Raw genomic sequence first — 26,312 nt, forward strand, 5'->3', positions numbered from 1 at the left:
CACAGTGAAACATGATATCACACGTCCCTGGACCCTCTCTCCCGGGGTTGCGTGACAGAGTGTATTCCGTTTACAACCTGTACTGACGAGCCCCCAGTCACGCCTTAGACACGCCTACCGCCCGCTTTTGTACAGCCCCCTCCCCTCAGGAAAAAGTCAGAAAAGGGATCCTTTCGCCGTTTTTTTTTTCCCTCAGGGAAGGGAGGCTAGCGGGGCTGGGGGCATATATAGTAGGGCACAGAAATCCCAGACCTAATAGAAGTCGCTTGAAGTCGCTTAAAATACGTCTTGAGTTCTGATTTTTCCAAATGTTTGAAGTCAAAATGACTCACCTTGCGTCTTTCCTCTGGTGGTGTTTAACAAAAAAAATAGTGAAAGGTTTGAACCCAGGAGTCATTTCAAAAGAAGGTTGAGTTTGATCTCCCGGGTGAACGTAGTCCTGAATAAGACTGTTGTTGTTGAAAAGGGGGGGTCACCAAAATACGTCATATACGTTTGGGGATCTGTAAAAATGCAAATAGTCATAGCCAGAATCAAGGCTTTGAAAATTTCAATGTTCTAAAGGTTTTTACTTCCTACTATACTCTATCGACGTCGATACTTTTTACGTGTTTCTGAATTGATTTAGTACGCGTGTTAGGCTATACGCGTGTATATATACGAAAATTCAGGGGCCTCGATTCCAGAGAAATTATGATCATTGCCAAACGAGCTCCCCTAAAAACGCCTGCGTGGGAGGCTACATCATTGCCAGAGATCAAAAAAGTTATTTACATGGCACGTCATTTCAATCATTGCCGAAAGTAAATCGTATGCTCCTCACCCGACTATCGCAGTTTTGCTCAATACGATTCTTATTTTTTTTCGACCACTCAGTCGTGTTCACTTGTCCCAAAGTAATCGACGCTTTCAAGCGATAGAATTCGTGGACCGACACGTTTCGGAAAAGCTCTAAATTGTTCTTTCCTATTAGGGACTTGTCAGAAATTAGCAGGGGGGGGGGGGGAGGGGGGTGGGAATTTTAAATTTGGGTTCGGAAATTAGGTGACCCACCCCTGCAATGGGAGTGAAATTTGCTAACCCTCCCCTTGAGCTTGGTCTAAAATATCATGACCCTCCCCACCTTACAGAATTGAAAGAAAAATGTTCCAGGCTCTTTAAGGTGCAGGATTCCAAGCCAACAAGACAAACAAATGAACAAGAAAAAAAAGGAAACAAAAGCAAAATAAAAGCAAAGCAAAGAAAGCTAGGGCGAAAAGAATGGAAGCTAACTGCAAAGGAGCTATTGAAACCATTACACCTCAGCAAGAATCGCATGATATTACAGAGCCTATTGGCCCATTATTTCTTCATTATGAAGGAAAACCATATATCGTTGAGAAGGGTTGTTCACCAATGAATCACAGGACATTATCAAACAATATCTACACTTCAACTTAAATGAAAATCATGATGATGATGAAAGTGATTGTATCAATGCGAAGCTAATAAAATAAGATAAAATAAACAAAATAAAATGCTGATGACATAAATGATGATGATCAAAATGCTCACAGCAGCATTGATGGTGATGCTGAAGACAGGGATGAAAAGGATAGCCAAAACTATAATAACATTAACAACAACATTATTCGTTATTGCAATAAGATTCTATAGCATTTTTATAAATGAAAAGTAGATGTTTGTTAAATACTTCACAGTTTATATCCATAATATTCCGTTGCTCTTTTTTTTTTACCAAATAAAGAAATTTTGTTTTTCTTCTGTGGGTGAACCTCTACATGATCACGGGCATATATTTGCATGACCCTCCCCCTTTTAACGGCCCATTTTTGATGACCCCTCCCTTTTCTGAGTCTCAAAAAGTTGTGACCCTCCCTCTGTTTCCACCCCTCCTCCCCCCCAGCTAATTTCTGACAAGTCCCTAAGCTTTCTTCGCTAAACATGCGCGGCTTCGATCACGCAACGATTCTTAGTCCCAGTTTCCACGGTCTCCGCAAGGAACGCCTGGCACCATAGCCTGCTTAGCTGGCGGTATTGTGTACTAGTCGAGTAAGATTTAGCGGCGTCGCCGCCACGAGCGGCAAAGCCGCGAGAGGCTAATTTAGAAATATTTAAAAAAGTAACTAGACACTCCCCTGCCGTGACACAAGTCCTTTAAACCCCAAGTTCGAAATATCAAAATTCTAACATGACTCCGAGACTTCCGGAGCAAAAATTCCAAATTTTTTGCGACTCCATTGTTGCGCATTTCCCAAAAGAGACTTGAGCACAAAGAAAACCAAACCAAATATAGAAATATGACCAGAAAGCATCGGAGTCATGTTAGAATTTCAATACCGAACATGTAGCCTGCGTAGCAAGCGCTAGGAAGCAAATGGGAGCAAGAAAGAACGGGCGCGCGCGTCGCGCGCGCGAGGGAGACAAGCGCCCGCTACGCAGGCTACCGAACATGGGCTACTCGTTAAGAGAGCTTCGAGACGCCCCATATATTGACACATTTGTTTTAATTTTTAAGCTTTTTTTTCATATGAAAGTCGCTACATGTAAGGTTATCAAGTTTAGTCATATTAAAGTGTTTAAATAACGGTCCTCAGGTATAAAAACCTTTCCTCGTTAAAAAATACAATCATTGAAATATATAATTGCTGGTTTCCATTACGGTTGTTGTGATACGGTTTCAACAACATTCTCTAAGTTAAATGGCCCTACTCTTTGAATACAAATGTTTTCTTACCATTTACTTTGAAATGCTTATAATTCTCTAGCTATACTTATTTTGCTTTAGAAATGCTAAGGAATTTAAAAGCTTTGGTAAAAACCCCTCGTAGTCCTAGACCAAAGTCGCTGAATCGTTAAAGATCATGGTTAAACTAACTTGCCCTTTACACCTTAAATATTTTTTCTATCATAGCTTTTCATTTTTTTTTGGTTCCATATTAATTTTTTCGTACTTAATAGCCTTTAGAGCAGACAAAGGACATTAATCACTTCTTTGGCGCAGCTTTTTTCACGAACAGGAGTTCCGAGTAATCTAATTGTGACGAGACGTTAGTAAAAGATAAGATACAGATATCATTTATATAAAGTTAAAACTATTCACATGCCGTCTAAAGCTGTATTAACTCAAACGTTTACATCAGTTGACGAAATCCAGTTAATTGTAAGATGTTAGACAAAAATTCCTTATAGAACTATATAGAACTATTTGATTTTCAGGAGAGAAGCTAAAGGGAACCTTGACCACTATTGATTTTGAGTATTTTACAGAGTAGAATTTGTGAACAGTGTTCGGAAAGGAAAAATAGCAAAATGTGATGCAAGTGAGGAAATATATAATTTTTGTTGTTGTTGAGATATCTTGTTCTCTGCGTTAAATAAGTTAAGTCAGTTAATAATTTAACATATAAGTTGAGGTGAAATGCCACCCTACTGTTAACACACTGGATGAATTGCTCGCACGCGAGGTTACATGCACAGTTGCAACAACCGAGAAATCTGAATCAGTCTCACTGCTGGGTTAAATCGGATCACGAGGTTAACTTTTTACCCAACTCAGTGAATTCCTTGAAGTTTTGCAAAACATAAACCCTTGTTTCCCACAGCATTTTAACGAGAATGCGATCATCAGTCTCATCTAGACCAACATCGGATGACATTGGAGAGCTAAAGCGATAGTAAGGTACGCCCACCATTTGACACCAGGCCCGCGCACGTTCAACAACCGGGCCGTGTGTAGCGGTAGCCTGGATAAAGAGAACAAACAAATAGGGAAATGAAATAGAGTAAAGAGGTGTGATGTCAAAAAAATTCAACTTTGTGACATCAAGGGATTGGTTGGCATATTCAGAAACAATATGAAACATGCCTACTTGACGAAAATCAGCCTATTAGGTTAAAGTCATGAGGAGATATAACCACCATTATGCTCTGATGACTCCATATAAATCCTTCTAAAACTACGATCCAGGCCTATTTTAAATGGATTTATATGGAGTCATCGGAGAATAAAGTTGCTTACATCTTCCCACCAAATTGCACTAACAGGCTAATTTGTAGCCAGTGGACATTCATTCAAAAATTTAGTTTTTTGTGAAGTCAACACTGCTCTTCTTTACAGGATCCTGTCAACACATTTCCGTCTCCGTTTAAAACATCATCAATAATGTAAAGTTCTTCCCTGAGCATTCATGATCATTTCAACTGCGAATCGTAGTTGTTGTTTTTATAACGCACTTCCTCTGAAACTGATACTGCAAGTGAAGTTGCTTCTTGTTGAATGTTAATAGTCTCCACTCAGGTCGACAGCAAAGAAACTCCCGAGAAACTGGACCCTTTCGGCCAATTTCAGGTGGCGCGTGAGACTGGGTCAGAGTTGTGTCGAACTGCATTATGGGAATGTTTTGGGACATTATCGCTTCTTTTATTCGCCATTTTCACATAGACCGTAATGCCCCTTGTTTACCCCCCCAAATTTTGCATAACCATTGTCTTCAATTTCTCTTGGGACGACTGTAATACCCAGGAGAAATTGGAAACAATGGTTATGCAAAAATTTGGGGGGTAAACAAGGTGCATTATGGTCTATGTGAAAATGATGAATTAGCAACAAAGAGGTTGAAAAGGAAACAGGACCGAAATTCGTCCTCCAAAACATCCCCATAGTGCATTGCGACAAAACGCCGACGAGGTCTCAAGCCTAACTGGCCAATGAATTACTAGTATCAGCTTGACTAATAGACCCTATTCACGATACCACCCTTCTTTGCACGCGCGGAGTAAAACTACTTACGGACGCAACTCCCAACATAGTTGGGCCAACACTGATGAGAGTTATTGCGTCCGTGTGGGCAGTGATGTGCAAACCGATGCAACAACTCCCAACGACAAAACAACATACAACAGGGTATGCAAACGGATGCAACATGTAACATCCAACAATGTTGGCGGTTGTTGGCCAACAATGTTGTGTCCGTTTGCATGGGGCTTAATGGAATAAAATCGATTTTACGTGGTTTCTCAAGGGGAAAAGAAGTGATAAAATTTGCCAATGTAAGAAATCGCGGTCGATTTTGTTCATTCTACCCAACCGAAAACGATAATGGCAAATTGTAGCTGGAAGTGATCACTGTTACTTTTTTGGATGCAGTAGCGACCGTAATTTTTTTTACAGCCAGCAATAATGATGTAAAACTTCTCGAAACTCGTCCTGTACACTATACATAGCTATTAAATTGTTGTCTCGTTTTGAGAGAATAAACAAACTCGTCTGCCTTTAGGAGTATTGGCAAATTTTATCTCTTATTTGCCCCCTTAAATACCACGTGGCATTGCTTTTGTCCCATCAGTCTTAAAGCGCGTGCAAAGATGGCGGGTGTCGTAAATAAGGTGTAGACGTACATACCTGATCAACGAGTAATTCTCCTAAAGCACGAGCTCCCAAGAGTACGTTAGTTGCATCCCATATGGACTCTGGCTTAAACACATCAAAAGACGTGACACGCATCGGGGGCGGGACTCCCGTCCCGAGGGACACAACTAGACCGAACGGACAGGCTTGATCACCTCGAACATTACTGTTATATTTATGGATGTCCGTTAGCACGTCTAACGTTGGGTTGTTAGCGATTAATCCTCCATCAAGGAACTGACCCATGGCGCGGAAAAAGGAAGGAGCGGCACCGGTTCCCCTGGCCGCACGCCATACCAGCTGATCTGCAACGGCAACAAAAGTTATTTTGTAGTGAATTTCTTAACATAGACAACAGACTGGCTGGTTTACTCCTAGGGGGAGGTACTCCGGCTTTCAAGTGATGGGATAATCGGAGGATTTGGAGGGGTAGGAAAATTTGGAAGCAATATATTTAGGTATTCAAAACAAGTTGAAAATTCGTGATAGTGCCCGCGTATCCTGGCCGCGTAGCGAATAAAGTACAAGCAAGCTTGTTTTGCGGCTGTTTTAATTTTTAGAGCATAACATTACGTCTCTTTTATGAAACCGGTTAATACAAGAGGTGTAAACAACGTTTCAATTCATAAATGATTACTGGAAATTTCTAAGGCTCGGAAATTCGGCATGGGATTTTTGGGGGGCGGTTAATTTTTGGTCCAAGGATTTTTTTAATTTTTTAATTTTGATTTTTGCCCCCATTTGATCATCCCCGTCAATTGAAATCCGGAGTACCCCCAGCCCCCTAGGGATTTACCAAACTGAAGAAACGTGGGTTTTTTGCACAATTAAGGGATGCTTGATTCTCCTTTACGAATGCTGGTCAATGTTCCTAGGCTACAACTTGTTTTTCTCTGTCGTGAGTGAAATGCCTTTTTAGTATTTTAAGCTGTTGGTAAATTTCAATACGCTCCCTAGTTTTTTCTCTGTTTACTATGCAGTACCGAAGGTTACTGTTCCGCACTTTAACAAAATCAAACGGAAGCTAACAAGAGGCCAGCTATGTAATATTTTCTTTGCTTCACTTCTCATTCATTCACTAATAATGTCTGATCAGTCTGATTGACTCCCTACAAAAGTTTGTCACGTCCAAGTGATCATTTTCCATTGCACAATCGATGTATTTATCTCAATATACAACCTATAAGGTACCTGAAGGTTTTGGCGGCGCCGGAAATGGAGATTTTGCATGGGTAGCTTCATCGTGGTCATCTGGTACATCAAAGTTCCGAAAGAAATGTAAACTAGCTGGTCTGCGATCAGCTAAAACTCCAGTTACAAGGACTCTAAATTGTAGGGGAAAAATCCGAAAAAAGTTAATAATTTTCCTCCAATAAGGGCCTTGTGCCATCGAGGTAACGTTAGTGTTTAGCTGTGTTTAGAACCATTGCGCGGGTAGTATTCAAATACAGAAAACGGCACAGAATTTCCGACAATCGAGTCGTTTACTCCCTCAGTGACGTAAACGACTCTAAGTGATGTCTGAAATTCAGGCGAAGATGGTCAAGTGTTTGAGAAGGACAAAAAGTACAGTTCTCTCTCACTCTTTCTTCAAAAACGTGAAAACGTCTCTCTTCACATGAAAAACTGTCAAAGATAAACGGCAAGCCGGCGTACTAAACAGCCGGAAAAATGATGGCGTAGAAATACCTGCTATTAGCCGTAAACGTGATGTGGCTTAAACTCTAAATGAACACTTTATTAACCCCAATATTGGGCGTTTTTTGAAATCTCTTCTTCTCTTATCCCTAAGGAAAACCTGATACACATGTACTTAGTCTACCCTTTACAAAGGCCCCGCTTATACGCCGTATCCGTTTTCGCATGAAAGCAGAGATTTCTTCTCCGGTTTGGCCTACCGGCGTCTATACGTATCCGGTGAAAACGGCGTTCAACGAAAACGCATCTTTTCAAAAATTCTCTCCAGAGTGGAGTTTTTTTGAAAATGCCGATTTGCTGTATTCGTGTACACAGATAAAACCGGAGGTTTTTAATAACTATTACGTCACGGTGTTGGATACCATTATGCGCATACTCCAATCAATTTGTTTTCGTGCGGAAGGGTAAAGACGATTCAAAAACGCAACTTAAAAGACGCGAATTTTTCTGAAAACGGAGGGAAAAAAACAAATCCGTTTTCAGATAAAAAGGGCTACTTGTGGAAGGGGACAAACTTCACAACAAAACGGTCGAGTACGATAGCAGGCGCTTTGAAGTAGTGGGCGAAAGAGAGAACGGGCGCGCGCGAGGAAGACACGCGAGCCCGTTTTTTCTTGCGCCCACTACTTCCAAGCGCCTGCTACGCAGGCTAGCAGGATATAAACGTTACTGCAAAAATTAGTGTAGTGGAAGGTAAGAGATAATTAAGTTGTTTTACCTCGGGTGCAAGATGGATGTCATTTTGACATTATCTCCAAATTCTTGTCTAAGGAATCTTTCGAGTGGTTCAGAATCATACGGCCTGGGACCTTTAAACACCAAGTCTTTCATTCTAAAGTAGAGGCCTTGACAATAACGAGCAGACTTTCCTGAAAAACAGCACATGGAAAGATTTATAAAGGAAAAGGGCTTATTTGATTCGCCTGATACTGAAAGTACTCAACAGCCTACCACTCAGGCGTTTTCCTGGATGCGCAAACAGGGTTTACAACACTGACGAAAATAAATTTAAATAAATATAATATTAATAGAATATGGTCTGTTGTAATTTGCTTACCACGATGCATCTAACAAGTTTTTCTACAATCAAGATCAAATTTGAACTTGCAAGTTTTGGTTTTGAGAAGATTACTTAAAATATATCAGAAATGTTTGAACGCATTAACATGCACCTCTCACAAAAAAAGCAACCATAAATTGTTTTCAAACAATTTATCGGCTTCTTTACTTTACTTTAAGCTACGCTCTCGATACTCTCCCGATTTAGTTGGATCGTTTTAAACTCACCGTGTGCGATAGCCAGAGTTAGAATACCTCCAGTACTTGTGCCCGCAATCCAGTCGAACAGCCGCACAATTGGTTGCTTGGTGAACTCCTCCAAAGCCAGTAACAGCTGTATTAATATCAATCCCCGGATTCCGCCTCCATCCATGGTTAGAATGGCTTCTTTCTTGTGCAGAGATTTGAAGATTGATTCATTGTAGGACCCTCGACGTCCAGGCCCAGAATCAACTGAGTCTTGTCCAGCACTTGACTGAAGCAGTCCAGCTGACACTAATCCTGCGGCAAGTTTGAGGATGTCTAGATAGCCTGGTAAAGTGGGGGCCGCACTGGCAATAGTGCCACCTTTGAGTGCAAAGAAAAGGATAAAGGTTTAATTTGGGAAGAAATTGCGGCCATTTAAAATATCAAAGACGACACGCATTGATCAAATAGCAAATACCGTATTTACTCGAATAAAAGCCGCCCTCGATGTATCGACACAGATGGAAGCAACGCCGCCCTCGAATAAACGCCGAACCTAATCAGACGAATGAGGCTGATTGTTCGAGGGTTTATAAGATAAACTCGGAACTTTGTAATCTACCCAATCCCGAAAATTACGATTCTCTCAGCAGAAAAGCGAGAAAAATAACCTTTGAATATCTTTCTGTTTAATTCATTAGTGATTGAAGAAATGTGATTTTGAAAAAAACGCCGCCCTTTCATAAACCCCGCACCGAAAACGTTTAAACTTAAATACACGCCGCGGCACATTCCATCAAAACTTTTACCGCGATTATGGCGCGGCAGGTAGGTAGATCCTTTATTTAAAACTCGGTGAAATCTTCAGTAATAATAGAGTAAAAATCTAATTACAATTAATTAAACTAAAAACTAGTGACACACTGTTTTACAAGACTGCCGAGTGAGAGTCCGACGACTCAAACAGATGATTGATTTGCTCTTCAAATTTCCTGATTGATTTAATTTCACTCATATTTTCGGGTAAAGAGTTCCCACAACAAAGCACTGCTGTAACTCAAACTGTGTTTCAAATAGTTAGTACGCGGCCTGGGCAATGTCAATTTATGAACGGAATTGCGCAAATCATAGTCTGTGCTTCGTTCGTGAAAAATGTGCTTTCGGTTTCGTCCATGGTCACTCCGGTTTTCCCGCGAAAATTAAGTTATTCTATTCCACTTTGATTGACGTGAGCAGTTTGTTAAAAAAGAGCCCTCAGATGAATCCCCATTTAAAAAAATTGGTAAATGCAAATACTGTTATGATTTTTAGAAGAAACAAATAAATTGTTTTTGTAGTTATATTGCGGAAAGGCCCTTTCTTAGAATAAGGTGCCATCCACACGAATCAGGACATTTTTGAAACCCCATCTTTTGTTACTCCGATTCGTGTGGACGGGGCCATAAACCATTAGAAGGGTGGTTTTTAAAAAGATGCGGTTTCGGTGGGCAGATTCACTGGTTTCATGTGGACGGAAGGTAGACTACGAGTTGTCCCCCATTTTTCCTCTGGGATAGTAGAGCGAGCGAAACGCGAGCGGGCGTGAAAATCACCCCACGCGAGAAAAGGCGACTTTTCTCGCGTGGGGTGATTTTCACGCCCGCTCGCGTTTCGCTCGCTCTACTATCCCTGAGGAAAAATGGGGGACTACTCATAGTCTAGACGGAAGGTCCCTTTGTGTGAAAAAAGGCGGTTTCAAAAACATCAAGATTCGTGTGGACGTGGTGTGATACCATGTCCTTCCAACAACCAGTTTGCAAGGAAAGAATGGTTTTCTTACCAATCATCATTTCTTCCTGGAACGGTTCGCTACACTCAAGTGTGCAACCATTCTTGCTTTTATCACAAGCCACTGCGCCTACAAATCCAACAGCCCGCACAACCTCACGCCACAATTGTTGTCGAAGTAAAGTGGCCAAGTGTCTTGGGGTTTCATACCTCTTGTTTGTGATATTAACATCAGCACCAAACACAATGAGGGCACGAACTATGTCTGGGTCCCCAACCTAGCAAAATCAGGAATTATCCTTATATTGATAAAGATTTTTTTCTTAAATGCACTTATAATGACAACCAATAAATCACATGCTATGCAACTTTAAAAGCTGCGACCTGTTTCTATATGTTGTGGGTAAAATCCTCTCTAGGGTTTACAAACCTGTCGGGAGTTTTCTTTGTCTCCTATGAACAATATTAGAGCTAAGAAACAAAGAAAACTCTGAATTCTAATGCTCTTACCTGAGAACAGATTTTATCTACAACAAATACAGTCAAGAAATTAAACTTTGCATCTTTAATTAAAAAGGACATTTTTAGTCCTAGCTTTTTGCATGAAATCTTTCAAACCACAACACTCAAAACACCTCCTTCTACTCCAGGCTTCAAAAAATATTAGCAACGTGTGCATGTAGATCAAGACCGATGTTAAAAATTTTTTTTAAAACAAATTAAAATGAAAAGCACTAACAGCCTTCATGACAGGGGTTTGAAGGGAAAAGGGATAGAGGGAATCCATCAGGTATACAAGGGAGGAGAGAGGAAGTGGGACAAGTTTCATTCTCTTTTTCTTCATGCACCCAAATTCCCCCTTACCCTCTCCCCCTTGGAATGCCTGCTGCGCAGGCTGCACTTACAGCAGCAGCCTGGTGCAGTGGTGTAGAACCATCGGAGCTCTGAGCATTAACATTAGCTTCTCGACTCAACAGCACTATAATACAGCCAAGTCTTCGACGGCGAGCCATGATATGAAGAGCTGTCTCTCCATCATTATTCTTTGCTTCTACGTCAGCTCCACTGTCGAGGAGTAGCTCAACTGCCTTTGTAAAAAAAATTAATTACTTTAATTAGCTTTTGAGGGTGAAGGAGAGCATTCTGGACAACCAGTCACTCGATTAGACCTACAATTTGGGGTTCCTGCCTTCAAATCCAGGCCTCAGATGACAGGCTGGTTTTGTTTCTAATATACAGTCCATCTTGAGTTTCACCTGCAGGCATTATTTTATTAATTAATTATTGTCATTTTTTGCATAAATTAATCCAGGAGAGCATGATGGCAGGCTATCAGTATCCTGACTTCAACACTATATGGCCTGATGATGCTTAAAAATAGCTTGAACTAAGCATGAAAAACAGACAGCACTTCCACAATAAACAAAACATTTACTTCATAGAATTATGATATCAATATATAAAAAATATATATAAAAATAAAATTGCAGCTATTGCAATTCAACCTAGAGTGGATAACCATAATTATAAAAAAAAACTGTTAAGACCACTCCCAGAATAATAATTCAAAAAATCAAATATTTTTGATAGTCTAGCATCAAGACGTTTTTAACCTTTGTTAAATTTAAATTCATGTCACTTTGAAGCCAGTAAAGCTGGACTAAAAATAACATTACATTCTTTGATGAAACACATTACTTTCAATAATTTAGAACAAGATGTGTTTCAATCGATCTACGATAATCTTCAGTTGCAAATAATACAGTATGTGATCATTTGAATTAACAATATATGATGATAATTATGTACATGACACAATTCCACTAATGTTACAACTCATGATGAACAAATTATTTAAACTGTTCAGACCATTTTTATTTCTATTTTTTTTTTCGCAAATGAAGGTTCAGCTGTATTACTGACCTCCTTTGATTTGGCCCAGTGTAATGGAGCTCCACCATATTTTGTATCACGAACATCAACCTGCTCAGGATGGAACTCTAACAGTGTCGCAACACAAGCAAGGCTCTGAGCATTCAATGCAGTGTGAATTGGATGGAATCCTTCGTGGGGTTTACTAGGATCTGCTCCTGCTTTCAGTAGCATTTCAACACTGTCTTCTTGGGAATAGCGGCAGGCCACATCCAAAGCAGATTGGTTACTGGAGTTTGTTGCATTGACTACTTCAGCCACATGGTTACCTGGTAACATTAACACAAAACAAATATCACCAAAAAATATCATGGAAGAGACATTATAAGACTAGTAAGACTCGTTTAGCTAATGAAACATTAAATGAAGTTAAATATATATATTTAAGACAGTTAACGAGGAGCACGTGCATGGTCAGTGGTAATTTTGGTCAGTCGTTTGGCTCAAGCGCGGTCAGCCTTGCTTGCGTCACCCCCATGTGCTCAGTACAGTGTTTTCCTGGCAGCCACTCTCTTCGTTTAGCCTTTGGATCATTTTTTACCTCTATCCCTCAGCCCCTTTATTTTTCCACTGATAAATCTGTTTGACAGGTGCCTGTTTCCATTGGCATGGGGGGTCATGGTTGGAGGGCATGGGTTTGCATGCTAGCAATGGGGGGCATAACTCTGTCTAGGGGTTGGATGTGCCAAAAGGTGAAGCCACTGGACATCCCGGGCACCCACCTCCACTAAGCGATGCAGTTGTTAAATTTTGCTGACATGTTCTCCTAACAATATCATACATTGCCAAAAATTGTTAAAATGATAACCAAAGAAAAACTGCTTTGATCTTTTATAAAGTTATTTAACTAACTATTTAAAGAAATCTATAAAGATCAGTCAGGAGAATTTTTATGTGTATTTTGGGAATAAAGGGTTACAATAAAACTTCGGAATCTTTCCTCTTACAATTCACTAGTACTGTAACTGGGGCAAAGAAAATCAGTAGATATATGGGAGCGTTACTACAGGCTATACATCAAGGTTTCACACTCGATCACTGAGCTCACATGCGGTGACTTTATGAGTATGATTTGCCATTTTGACAGTACAGAAGTCTCAACATTTTCCTAGTTGTTATGTCTTGAAAGCTCCTTTTCCAGGGAAATGACCAGATAACATTGCACCTAAACCATCTTCAACAATCTTACCTTAGCTTATACATGTAATATTGACTTCTATATTAAACGAAACAACAGTTGTAAATAATACCTGTACCTGCCTGAGGAACCAACACAGAAATTCCATACTGATGTGTCACTACCCAGATCTGAGTACAGGGTATAGTGCTCCTGATTGGTTGAACATTTTGCTCTAACCAATCAGAAGCACTATGAAGCACTATTCAGGTCTGGGTATTGACACCTCATCAGTATCTGTTTCACAAAAAAGTACTAGTTGACGCATTAAGACAAGTAGATCATATTTTTCAGCAATGCACGAAAATTTGGCCAACAGGCATGAACAGGCTGGCATAAGATAAAAAGTTTCAATCTGCTGGCATGAGACTCCCTCCCAATGCATGCAAGATTTAATTGGCAGACATACAGCTCAGCTCTGTCATTACGGTTTGACTGCACTGGGCATTTTCCCTACCTAATTCCTGAGCCTTTTTCAGCAATGTGTTCAGTACCTCTGGGTATTTTTCAGCTGCATAGTGAAGAGGAGTGTTACCTAACTTGTCCTTAACTAGGAGCTTTGGATCAAAATCCATCAGACTTTGAACAAATTCCAGTTTACCACTCTAAGTATTAAAAGGAAAAATTACAAGTATGTAGACCTTTGTACATCGTATTGAAAAAGGAAAAAAGTTTAAGTTTGCAAAATCAGATGCCTCTGAGGCAAAAATAATCAATGTTTATCTTCCTACATTATGGACAGAAGATCTAACCTTCTATTAGTGATTTAACTGTTGTGGTTCAATTTTATCCTTGGTTTAAATTTTATTTTCCTTTGGTTTTGGGTATGGTAATGTATCAAGTGAGTTTGAAACAGAGAAAAATGAAATTGAAACCAAGGATAAAATTGAACCAACAAATGGCCATGGCCTAAAATTTGAAGTAAGGCTACATTCACATGACACTGGATGAATTTTTGACTAGCTGAAACATTTGACTAGTCACGTTCCTTCACACGAAACCATTCATTTTCATTGCTCTGTTATCACTGAACTTTGAATGGCTAGGCATCTAAATTACTGCACAATTATTAAAGGTGGTTCTGTATGAACAGAACAACTAAACACACAGATCGACTTTAAACAGGCTGAAAATTTGGCGAGTGCTGTTTGAATGTAACCTAAGTTCAGCTTAGGACAATAATTATTTTGGCATCACAATCTGGCTTAAGGAGAGCTTGTAATGCACTATCTAGTCAATTGCAACCACTACCCCAAACCCCCGGGGAATAGTGGGGAGATTTACAAAAGTATCCTCGTAATTTAAAGGATTTACCTCAGGCCCGAGGTACAGATTCACATGGTAATTACCCCTCCCGGATAAGCTGTCTGTTAACAAATCACTATATAATTTAAGTTTAAAAATGACTCACTTTAACGGATCAAATATTTGAATTGAGTGCATTGTATCTCTCCTCCATACAAAAAAAAGCCATACACAAACGTTAATTTTTCAGGAGGGAGTGGCTAAAATGCCTTTCAAACTCTGCTAGTTTGCGTTGAAGGTCACAGCCTTCATGAAGGCTTGACGTCATTGATCATGGTCAACTGGCTCCCCACCTCAGGGATAGATGTATATAGCTGTAAAGTTTTGGTAATTTCTCAGGGGCTAGTGCAAGTAATGAATGTAACATCAATGTATTTGCCCCACTATTGCTCCATAAAATATCCACTATCCGCAGGGGTTTAGGGGTCTGGGTTGCAATTGACTAGTGCATAAGAGCTACATGTAATAGAGAGCCTCACCCTAGAGGCAAGGTGTAGAGGTGTCCGTTGTTTATCCTGGCATGCACTGTCCACAGTATCTGCTATCTCCTTGTTCTCTAAACACTCTGTCAGGTTCACGTGTGAAGCCACATGAGCTAATGACCAATCAGGATGCTGCTCCAAACAGGAGGTAAGTTCTTGCAGAACTTCAGTATTGTAACACTTGGCAGAACTCAGGTAAAATGGTGCAAGTCTCTCATAAAATACTCTGCGAACAAAATATAATTATACAAATGTATTTAAACTATTTATGTGGCTAAAAATGATTCCACACACCCGAAAAAATTTCAAGTAACAGTTAATTTAATGAAAAACCACTTTGACATAAAAATTAAGCTTGAGTAACCCTTGCATGTGATTAACGTTGAAAGTGTAAATAAATGAAAACAATAATAACCGGATTCGCTCAATTTATACAACCTGAGCCAACGAAAAGCACAACATAGAGCAGATAAGTAAAGGTGGCTTACTTGAACTTCTTCCTGGCTTCTACTTCGTCAGCCAATCGATATAGACTAAAACAGTTTGGGGAGTATTGGGGGTTGTAAAGGATAGCCTCGAAACGATAAGAGGTGATCCTATGGAGTCGTAAACTGGCCGATCCGTCTATTTTCTCTTCTAAAACAGCAGCGTGGTCATAATGTGAAGCTACTGTCTCTTCAACATGGCAGCTTGAGGTTGTAGTTCCCATGTTCGAAGAATTTTTAACACCTGGTGACTGGCACGCAAATAAACATTTGGTTAACTCGTTCAATTTGTTGTGAATACCACTTTCCACTTTCACTTTAGAGACAACAGTGACATGTTACGTCATCACTCTACCCCAGGACACTCTGAGGCCCGGTTCAGAAGTTCGGCGACTGAATCAATTAGGAACGCCTGTTTCAGTTTGGAACGGCTCAGCCGTTCTTTTCGCCTAGCCCGGCCGGGAATTTCGCCTCTGGAGCGACTATGGAACGGCTTTGATTCAGACGCCGAACTTTTCATGTACCGAACCTAATGCATAAATCAGTATAACGTATATGCAAGCAGTTTGACCGAAAAGCAATCAAAATCAGCGTCTGGTCGGCCTTAATTCGAATTAGGTTCGGCTCATGAAAAGTTCGGCGTCTGAACCGGACCTGATTCTGTTTGGGCGCCGACAATTTTGACTTTTGACGGGGGATATGGATGATTTGGTTTGGGCAAGAATTTTTTTTTACAAAACCTTTGGTGATAGGATTTTTTCCCTTACATACAAAGCCATCACGGCAGGTATTAGCCTGCGAAAACATCCGTTTCTCCTCGCTCTTCGCCGCCGGGGACGTTTCGCGAGGAGGAACGTCCCGCGCGAAACGTCCCCATCGGCGAAGAGCGAGGAGAAACGGATGTTTTCGCAGGTTAGGCAGGGTATTTCCTTCCAGGATTTTTTTTCCCTCGAAATCAGTCTGCAAGATATTTTTTTCTAAGATCACCCATACCAGCAAGGAGCCCATGGGCTCTTACCCATACCCCCCTCTCCCCCTCCTCAGAATTCAAATGATCGGCCCCTTATATAAAACCTTGAAAATTGCTCCTTGGCGTGAAAGGTAATCATTAAATTCTGACTATCCCTAGAAAGTGTTCATTCCGTCACATAAATGCCCTGTTTGAAACTATAACCTGACAACATTATCAGCAGAGCCAAGCTTTATTCCGTACTGTTTGCTTTATTTTTTTTAAAAAAAACTTTAAAAACTTTGTTATATATCACACACTCGGAAAAATACATGAGAAAAACCAAAGCCGGGGGCTAAAACGGCCAATTAAAGGTCAGCAAAAAAACGTGAAGAATTTACATGAATAAAAGAAGGCTTTAACTAAAATAATTACAATACTATTAAATCAAAAGAAAGAAAAAGACAGTCAGAGAACTTACAACTTGCTATCGTGAGAAAGAGAAAGTCCCTTTTTTCAGTAAAATTAATTAATTAATAAATAACATGAGAGAAACATTTGTATATTTCCTCTACGGGTAAAATTAGTATCATGCAAAGAGACCGTATAGAATGTCTTCACTCCCGTGGCCAGCATCTATGCAAATTTATTGGAACAATAGAAAGCGTTTGCATAGGAAAAGAGTTCAACTCCCAGAGGACGGGTTTGGTACACCAACATGGCCGCCGTTTCATTGGTTTGGGACACCAATATGGCCGCCCTGACGTCATGTGAAAACACTCTATATGAGCTCTCTCCTCCGCAAAGGCGGCCTCTTTGTGTTTTTCGATTATTGCTATTTATATAGGGTTACACCTAATTGCAATAACGTTGTCTTAGAAAAATGACAAAAGGAAAAAGCCCAATAGGAATTAAATTGGCTAATTAAGCCACATTCTCATGGTAGATTCGTTTGCAGCCGATGCATTTGCCCGCTGGAATTTTCAGTTTTATTTTCAGCTTTAAAACAATTAACAATTATTGGACGAGGTTGAGCAGTGGCGAGCAGATCAATAAGCCGAAGGCAAATAATTTACCTGCGAGACACTGACAAATCACGATATTTTGCGATAACCGTGTTCAATAATTGTTTTATCATTCGATCACCGAATTTGTTTTTTTTAATGAAAATCCTCGGGAAGCGAAGCGATCTGCCATTTTCACGCATGAGCGATCGCCAGAAGGAGAAAAGAAAGGTTTCCTTTACGCATATGCAGAATATTATTTGCAGCCAGTCTGATTTGCAGCCAAACACTTTCAAAACACAGTTGTACGGCATTGCGCATAAGCAGACCATTATTTGTAGGCAGTTATTTGCAGGTCACGTGGTGGGCTCTCGGCCGATGAAAAGAAAGAAAAATTTGCTTCGAATTCCAACAGGCAAATACGACGTCCATGTGCGGACGCTGGCAATGAATTTATTAGGCTTATCACTCAAACTAATTCCTATTTGCCTTTTGCCTTTTTTTTTTTTTTTTTTTTTTTCATTTTTCTATGACGACGTTTTTGCAATTTTGAGTACTTCTTAGCGGGGACTCTGCGGAGGAGAGAGCCGTACATGAGCGATATATGATGCTGGCGTACGTCCAGTGGAGACAGAAAACATCTTATAAATATGGAAACGGTCAATTGCTTTTTAAGAATCAAAGTTATTTTTAATGCTTGCGCGGACGAATGTACATGAAATATGTGTTTGAAAAAAATAGCATGTCACAGGACGGGTTAGGTTCTAAATTAAAGTCTTTTTTTCTAATTTTCAATAAACGTGTTTAGTTCACCTTTAGAAAATTGGCATTAATTATTTCAGTTTTCTTTGTTTTTTCACCAATAATTCACCTGATCCTTCTTTTTCTGACTTCTATTAAACAGTTTATTTCTGGGATTTGAAAAACATTTTTCACAGTATTAAGTACAGTCCGTGAACCGAATAGCGCTCATCGTATTGGTCAGCCCCTGTAAGTTTCATTTGCGGGCTATTTTCGCATTCAAATTCCAAAAGGAAAATTAGAAAATCTCCCCTGATTGGCTTCTGCTTCAGGATGGTAAAGAGATAGGCAATTCTGCTGAGGTAAGTTGCATTAATTTTTAAATGACATAAAACCCTTGTGTGGAATCCATGAGCGACACTTTGCAAGGGACTGGATATCTGGCTGACATTGGGAAAGTGTCAGGCTATCTTCATCTACAGAAAACTGATACCTCGAAGAAATCAAAGCAAACTTAAACCTGCTTCAGAGATTTCTCTGGGCGAGGAGAGGAGAATCAGCGACCCAACTTCCCCTGAACTGGCTTGAATTTCGCGTGGGAGTTGATTCTTTAACACAATGGGTCAGTATTGTGAGCCTAGATATTGCAATGACTTAGTTGTTTTCGCTTCATTCTGTCAGAAGGGTCCTTCGGCTCTTTATAGCAGTTTTAAACTGTTTTTATTTTGTAAATTTGAACATTTAAAAAACATCTAAAAAGACCAAAAGTCGCATCTGCGGTACTACTGAAGCCAAGGTCAAAACAACATTTTTAAGAAGATGTTGTATACTCTTCAGTAGGCGTTCACTCGTTAGAAGTCAAACGTCAGGAATTTATTTCAAAGTTATTGAAAGCCGCATTGCGACCAGATCAAGGGAAAAAATGAGATCAGATCCATGCCAAGGCGGAAGTTAAAATTAGTATTACCTATTTACCTGAAAACTGAGTCACAGATAAAAATAGTGAAATGTAATGAGAAACATATCAACAAATTGCACTCTTTTACCCAATCATTTTCCTGTAACATACTGAGCTACCACAAAACGAAACATTAATGGATTTATTATTAAGCACCAGCTGACTCTTGTTTGATTCTTACATCGCAGGAATTATAAAATTCTTGTGCAAGTTGGTTTGTCGTAAGATGTGTAGGAATTTCAGGCTTTCAAGACGATGCGACAGAAAATGGTGGTTTTTCCCTCGAGGAAAGAGAAGTTTTAAGGGAATGTTATCAGAACGCATTTATTTCTCCCGGAAGAAAAACCATTCAAAGAGCGATCAGGAAATTTGCATTCCAATGGCGAGGGAAGCAATGCAACCAATATTTGTGACAGAAATAACAAGGAATTTTCCTCCAGAAATTCTCATGCCTTTTATCTCCGCAAGACAAGAACTGGGCGAAATAAATCTTCTTGGGGATCATGAAAACAGCTGTGTCAGTAATTCTCAACTTTCAATGGATTATGAGGAGAATATAGCAGACATTTTTGCGTGGGTTTACAAGATGGATATCGAGGAGGAGGAATTGCCAGATAATGTTTCTGATTTAATTATGAGTTCGTGAAAATTAGCCCCCAAGGAACTACGAAAGTGGGGGGATTTGCCAGTCATAATCCGCTCCACGATTGGCCATTTTGTTTATGGAATGTGATGGTAGATGACCAAATGATACAGTGTCTGTAATGGCAACGAAAAGATGCGGTTTGTGTGGGTTTTGTCAAATTGAATAAACTCAGGCGAACTTGTATAATCAATAAACTATTAGTTTCATTCCGCAGAAAATTTCAGTTCAAAACCAAGTTGAGATGTTCGCAAAGAAGGCAGAAAAGTAGTAGTAATTACTCCGGGCAGGCTAGTGCACGGGTCGACTTTCCCCCGTTCGCCTCGGGATCAAAGTAATCAAGGCAATCAAGGCTCGTGATGAAAGTAACAAGGCAAAATGAGCCCGGGATCAAATGTTTAGTTATGTTTTCAACATATTAGGCATCGCGGAGGAGATACATATTGATACCAACAAAGATTAATGGGAAAAGGACTAATAAAACCTGCTGAGAACATAAATTTTAAATCTATAATTATCACAGATTTAGGTATACAAAGAAACAACAAATTTAACGAAGAAATTAAAGACGATATATGACATCACACTTAAACACTTGGTAGTCAGGGATAACTGTATATAAATAAGGGGAAAAATTAAAAGCCACGAAACTTTGTTACAGATCTTTTTTAATTTTTAACTGAAAAGTGATGGACTTCTGCTGAAATCCAAACTAGTAAACAGATGATCCCTCTCGCCATTGCATTTGCAACTGCGTGATGAATCAAAAAAGACTTCGTCCAAGCGTATACCGGTTGACGTCCGAACATACACAGGTGAACGACGTAAACGATCGGCCTGAAAACGGAAGATTGTTTCCTTTTCCGTTATCTCGTATTGGAACACATAAACTTTTATCTTTGTAAAAGTTGACCTGATAACGCATGTTTAATGCCATAGACTTGTTCCCAGAGGTCGTCTGTTCGATATGTATTAAAATTCTAACATGACTCTGAGGCGTTTTGTTCATTTTTCCATATTTAGTTTGGTTTTCTTTGTGTTCAAGCTCTTCTGGGAATTACGAGACAAGAAAGTCGTGAAAAAAATGGCAATTTTGCCTCTAAGACCCTGTTTTCATGGAGTGGGGGATCCGGTCTAGTGGGGTTGGTTTCTTTTGTTTTCACGCTCTGGGGGACACAAAACAAAAGAAACCTACACCACTGGACCGGGGTCCCCCACTCCATGTAAACAGGGTCTAAAGCCTCGGAGTATGTTAGAATTTTAATATATCGAACGTGGGTTATTACCCTTGACTCCTTGACCGTTGAAACTGGTGAAGTCAAAAGTGGTACAAGGGGCGTAAATCCGCACGGGTGGCTACAGGGTCATCCTCTCTTGCCCCAAGTCATCATTAAGACTTCGTTCAGAACTACTTAGGGCAATCATCTGAAAACCAGGTTTCTTTAGAAAGAGATTTCTTTTTTGTTTTTTTAGAACGTACATTGCGTTCAATCTGTACCTCGACTTCAGGCTGATATATCAGAAGTTGAGCCTATTTCCTTTCGCACTCCGCAGATGTGTACAACTCACTGTGGCGTATGAGGCTTATTCAGAGTCTGGAAAGCAACCGGGATCCCGAAAAGTGAGCCATTCCACCCTCTCATATAAACACAAAGACCATTATAATATAAGAGGCATGGGAAACAAGGCAAGAACCGAGCCAGCGACGCTGTCCAGGCCGGCTCACTCATTATATAAACAGGCTCTATTTACACTTTCAGTTCCCTGAACTGCTGGTGTTTTCTTAGTAATTTGTGGAAATATTTCCCAGGCCAAAAACAGAAGTTTTTAATTTAAATGATTTAGGAGGCCAATTTAAAGAAAAAACGAAATATAGAAAAAATTCTATTATTTATACCTTAAAAGTACCCCACTTAAATAATGTGACATGTTTATTCGAGCCAAATTGTATCCTTAGTGACACATTTAACTTTTTATTTAGTAATTGATTTGGGCATACTTGCAGTGTGGTGTTAATGGTAAACGCTTGACAGGGTCACGATGTTTAAATTGTTCTGATAGGCGTAGTAATCAAAGAAAAAAGAAAACAATGATTAGAAATGAATAATGCGGTGTAATCGAAAGACAGTTTATTGTATTTTTTTTCTTTCTGGGTGGGTATAGCTATAGGAAACAAATAATCTTTAAAAAAATGTCACTGCTTGGAAAAAAGACACGTTTATGAACTCGCAGAAAAGAAAACGGATCTGAAATATCTTGCTAAAAAAGACTACAGTATTTTTTAAAATACTTTGTCTTCAGGCTTATCCCCTGAGATGGTCCTCTGTTTCTCAAGCTCCACGGAGTAAAATTCTAAGCGGCGTTGCTCAATGTTTTATCGTTGACGAAGCAAATAATATTTGTAAGCATATTGACTATAATATATCAGACGAGTGTTCATTAAGCCAACTGACTCAAACGTTCAATTTTCTGTCGCGACATTTCATTTATCCTGGGTGCCAGAGGTGTTTTTCTCTTTGGGGGTGACGGAATTGAGCGGCGAAGCCTCCAAAGCGAATCTCGAACTTGGCTATTTTCTCGCCGTTGATGATCGAGAAGACCTCTGGTATTCAGGGTACATCTTAATTAGAGGTCCAGCAGTTCAGCCAACATATGATCAAGTTCTTCTTCGCTGGCGCTAGCCTTAAGTTTTGCGGAGTAAGGCTTTGTATTAGTTAAACCACTTGCCGTCTCAGTAGGTCTGTAGTTGAATTGGCATTTCTCAAATGCCACATCATCCACGTCATCCAAGAGTTTTTCAACCAAGGTATCGGTGCTCCGTCTTGTCTCAGCTGACGTAATCCTTGATTGCTGGCCTTCGCTTTCCGAATCTCTGCAACTTTCAACGGCCAGAAGCAGTTCTTGCAACTCTGCGTTTCGTTTCTCGACATCTACAAAGAGTTCATTAAGTTCCTCCTCGGGTGGAATTTCGATAGGCTGCCGTTTTTTAGAGTTCTTGGTCGAAGGACTGTATTTATTGCGATTATCAATTTCTTCCAAGATTTTCTCCATTTCTTCATCCTTAGCGAGGCTCCTAACTCGCAAGAGTGTTTTTGTGCTGGAGTTCACAGATTTTTGCTGTTGAATCTTTGAATCACTGGCCATGAATCGCTGCAACTTTCGCAAAAGATTTTTTGTCTGATTTGAACAGAACTAAACGCAACTGCACTCATCATTTTTGTAAACAGCGATAAAGAGTTCCTGTACGTGAATAGTGAACAACCGCAAGTTGTATTTTACTGGCTCTTCACGAATATTATTAATTAGACAAGGCTTGTAGCACTTCCCAAAGACGTGACACTTTCGACACCTGCTAAACTTTAGCTAAAGACATTAATTCTATTCAACGACAATAGTTCCACAAATTCACTAAAAACCCTAACCAATGAAATGATTAATTTTCTGTTCCATAAATAATGAAAGAAATTGTGACTAGGAGTTGTAGTATTTCATTTTCAGCTGTTTCTTATTTTGTCAGTTCTGTGAGAATTTTATTGTTATGGACGAATGATCGTGACCTGTTCTTGCTCCCTCAAGCAAGTTATACATGTTTTTATGTACTATAGAGGAAGCGTGTGGCTCGGTGGTGCATTTGCTTCAGAAATAAATTTACAGCCACTTGCTAAAACGCGCGGAAAATTTTTAAGAATAGGTTTAATAAGTGAATTTACTTGTCCTTAAATTGAAAAAAATTAACATAGTAACAACCGAATGAGGATGGAAACAATTTGGCAACTAAGTGTCCATGCTCCTGGTGTAGAGTCTACAGTACGATTTTATTCAAATATTTTCATTTCAATGGTCAAAACACCAACCGATTTTTTCTGAGGAATGTTGATCACTGTAACGTTCAATGTTACATTCCGCTTTGTTGATTCTTTATTTACTAAAGAATATATTCATTAAAGCTCTGACTCTAACACAGACTCAGAGCACTGCGTCTAAAACGTCTAAGGCCGCTTTTCCGGGTAGTATGAGGCCCCTGGCCAGCCGAGTCAATTTTAGCGGGCGTTTAAATAAGAAAAAAAGTTGACCCCTTTACCTGAGCCACCAGCGCTCGCGCATGCTCTGATTGTCTCGCCTTGACCAAGTTAACCCGGCTGGGCAAACCTGAAGCGTTTAAATGGAGAAACGTTGGCCTGTCTGGGAGGGTGACCCTTGTAGCTAGCCGAGCCAACTTTTGTTTGTCATGTAAACGGTTTGCCACACTGTACGTTTTGTAAAGAAATGTATGAAAATGTGGTTCCCCTAGGGTACGGATAGCTCGAGTAGGCGGGTGACCCTTCCTCCACGGTTTCTCCATATAAAAGGGTCTAACGTTAACTAAGGCGAACTAACAGTGGCTGATCCAGGCGAACCGTAAGAGGGGTCCGGACCCCTCTGAATACATCCGTCAGAACCGGCGACGATTTTTTTAAATACTCAGCTAAATTCTATGAAATTGAAACCCCAAAAGAAACCCTAAAGCGTCTCTTACAAGACCTTACAACTTTCATCTCGTAGCTTAAAAATAAAACTTCCGTTTTACATTGCCTTTTAGGCATAGGCGTACGGGCAATTTTTTGCCAGGGGGGTGGCGGTAAACTATTTGCCCAAAAAATTCCCTCAAGTTGCCCAAATTTTTACGAAACAGCAGAAAAGAAACGAGGGCCATACGATGCAACAACGTAGGCCGTACTGGCATACGAAGGGGGCTCGATACTGTAACAGTTTTTCAGGGTCAATAGGGAACTTAAGAACCACGACGACGACTTTGTCGACGACGACCGGAAGTGAGTTACAGTGTACTGCGCAAGCGTGACTAGTAAATTTCGTCGTCGTGTTGTCGTCGACGACGCCAAACAATTAAGAATTTGTTCATGCTTAGCGTGCGTATATCGAGTTATGCATGCACGCGGGAAGTTTGGAGAGCACGAAAGATGCGTAAGAGTTGCACGAGGCGATAGCCGAGTGCAACTCTAGCTTCTTGAGTGCTCTCCAAACTTCCCAAGTGCATCCATAACTCGATATACGCACAGCTAAAAGCATGAGCAAATTCTTTTATAACATAGCTGACAAAAATGCTTGCTTTTTGATTAACTGCAAAATTCTCGTAACGTGCAACACAATAACAAACGGTTCTATTGGCTGATTATGAACACGCCACAATCGTCTAGTTTGAATGAAAATATTCTTTCTGTAAAAGTGAGAAAGAAAATTTGCTTCTTTATTCGTTAACGATCAATGGAAACTAAGCCGAAACAAAGGTAAAAGAGTCTTAAAGTTCACTTAAAGTTAAAATCCTCCGTGACATGTTCGTGAGAAGTCAGTCGTGGAGTACGGTTTGGATTTGCTGAAAAGATGTTTACGTTTTGCTCGGCGAAATCCAGAAAAGATGTTTTTAGCGAAGACGACTTCATTTACGAACATTGGCTGGTCATTACGGCTTCTTGAGAAGACCTGGCAGCAGTTGTTTTTGTGAGTAATAAATTTTTATAACATAGCGCGCGCGCTTGCCCTATATAAGTCCTATTGAGCCGCTATGAACAAAATCTTTATTTACGCACGCCTGTGCCAGCCTCCTCCTCAGGCGCTTCGTTTTTCACATGGCAGAGGAGAGCGCGAAACGAGTGACTGGTGATCATAATAAACCGCAGGGGACCATGGGAAGGGTCCAGACAGCAGGCGAACGCCTGCCAGATCTTGTGTCGTTTTCTTGGCAAGGAAGTCGTTTTCTTGGCACGGCCCAATTTTTGGTCTTTTTAAGTCTTGGAAGCGATCAATTTTAGTAGCATATTGTTGTAAACATTGTAAACTTTGAGTAGACAGGTGAATTGCTCAAAATTTCCAAAACCTGAGGTAGAAATAATCGACAGGCTTCAAAGGAGTCGGATTCTGCTGGATTCTTACGAATCGAAGACCTCTAACAAAATATTTGATGACTTGACGGTATCGGGTAAGTCTTCTATTTTAGTATTTAATTTATCGTTTATTGCAGAATCCGGATTAGTAAAGTACAGCGCCGGCGACTATGTTTCTATTTTTCGCTCTTTTAGGCCAAATCCACCGAACAACGAGCAAGTAACCTTGTGAATTGAAAGAAGTGCAAGGCCTAGCTAAATTGTGCAAGGTCAGGAGTTGATTATCAAGACCACATTATGTCCTTACACCAAGATTTAAGTCTGCGACGTTACTAACTATGAAACCAGGGACAGATGGATATATTTCAGTTGATGCTTTTGACAAAATAAATAAACATGCATAACTTGAATTGTTGAAGCTTACAATTACCTAACTCTCGGTATAAGATCCCTAGATTCTCGAGGGATAAGTAATGAACTTTATTTTCGGATCAGGGAAGGGGTTGAAGAGAAGGAAGGTGCCAGCATTGATCAATCAATTATTTTGGACTACCTTTGTCAATCTTGATGAGGGAAACGAAAATCTCCAGCTATAAAGGCAGTCTTTTCTAGCTTAATTTTTTTTAGTATTTTTAAT

The 26,312-nt window shown here is 40.0% G+C and overlaps 2 protein-coding genes and 1 long non-coding RNA gene across 3 annotated transcripts; 1 reads left to right on the top strand and 2 right to left on the bottom strand.

The window, feature by feature from the left end:
- Positions 1–2,530: 2,530 nt before the first annotated feature.
- LOC140941314 (85/88 kDa calcium-independent phospholipase A2-like) lies at positions 2,531–15,771 on the bottom strand. Its single transcript, XM_073390296.1, has 11 exons — positions 15,505–15,771; positions 15,014–15,242; positions 13,687–13,834; positions 12,044–12,321; positions 11,026–11,208; positions 10,173–10,398; positions 8,396–8,734; positions 7,827–7,977; positions 6,602–6,735; positions 5,405–5,715; positions 2,531–3,746 (listed from the first exon to the last, which is right to left on the bottom strand). Exons 1-11 carry the CDS (start codon positions 15,723–15,725, stop codon positions 3,531–3,533), a joined length of 2,436 nt encoding a protein of 811 aa, XP_073246397.1. The 5' UTR covers positions 15,726–15,771; the 3' UTR covers positions 2,531–3,530.
- Positions 15,772–22,092: 6,321 nt separating this feature from the next.
- LOC140941789 (uncharacterized) lies at positions 22,093–23,008 on the bottom strand. Its single transcript, XM_073390804.1, has one exon. The coding sequence runs from the start codon at positions 22,938–22,940 to the stop codon at positions 22,422–22,424; it is 519 nt and encodes a 172-aa protein (XP_073246905.1). The 5' UTR covers positions 22,941–23,008; the 3' UTR covers positions 22,093–22,421.
- Positions 23,009–25,511: 2,503 nt separating this feature from the next.
- On the top strand, positions 25,512–26,088 carry LOC140941315 (uncharacterized). Its single transcript, XR_012166445.1, has 2 exons — positions 25,512–25,770; positions 25,871–26,088. It is a non-coding gene; the product is annotated as an uncharacterized lncRNA (long non-coding RNA).
- The last annotated feature ends 224 nt before the right edge of the window (positions 26,089–26,312 follow it).

The sequence above is a fragment of the Porites lutea genome, chromosome 6 (assembly GCF_958299795.1).
Source record: "Porites lutea chromosome 6, jaPorLute2.1, whole genome shotgun sequence".
Lineage (NCBI taxonomy): Eukaryota > Metazoa > Cnidaria > Anthozoa > Scleractinia > Poritidae > Porites > Porites lutea.

Excerpts from the sequence above, each read along its gene's own strand:
- LOC140941314 (XM_073390296.1), bottom strand. The coding sequence starts at position 15,725 with ATGGGAACTACAACCTCAAGCTGCCATGTTGAAGAGACAGTAGCTTCA. Across the intron at positions 13,835-15,013 it reads CTCTACACCTTGCCTCTAGG|AGTGGTAAACTGGAATTTGT; the intron begins GTGAGGCTCTCT and ends TTTAATACTTAG. Across the intron at positions 11,209-12,043 it reads ACTGGGCCAAATCAAAGGAG|GCAGTTGAGCTACTCCTCGA; the intron begins GTCAGTAATACA and ends TTTTTTACAAAG.
- LOC140941789 (XM_073390804.1), bottom strand. The coding sequence starts at position 22,940 with ATGGCCAGTGATTCAAAGATTCAACAGCAAAAATCTGTGAACTCCAGC.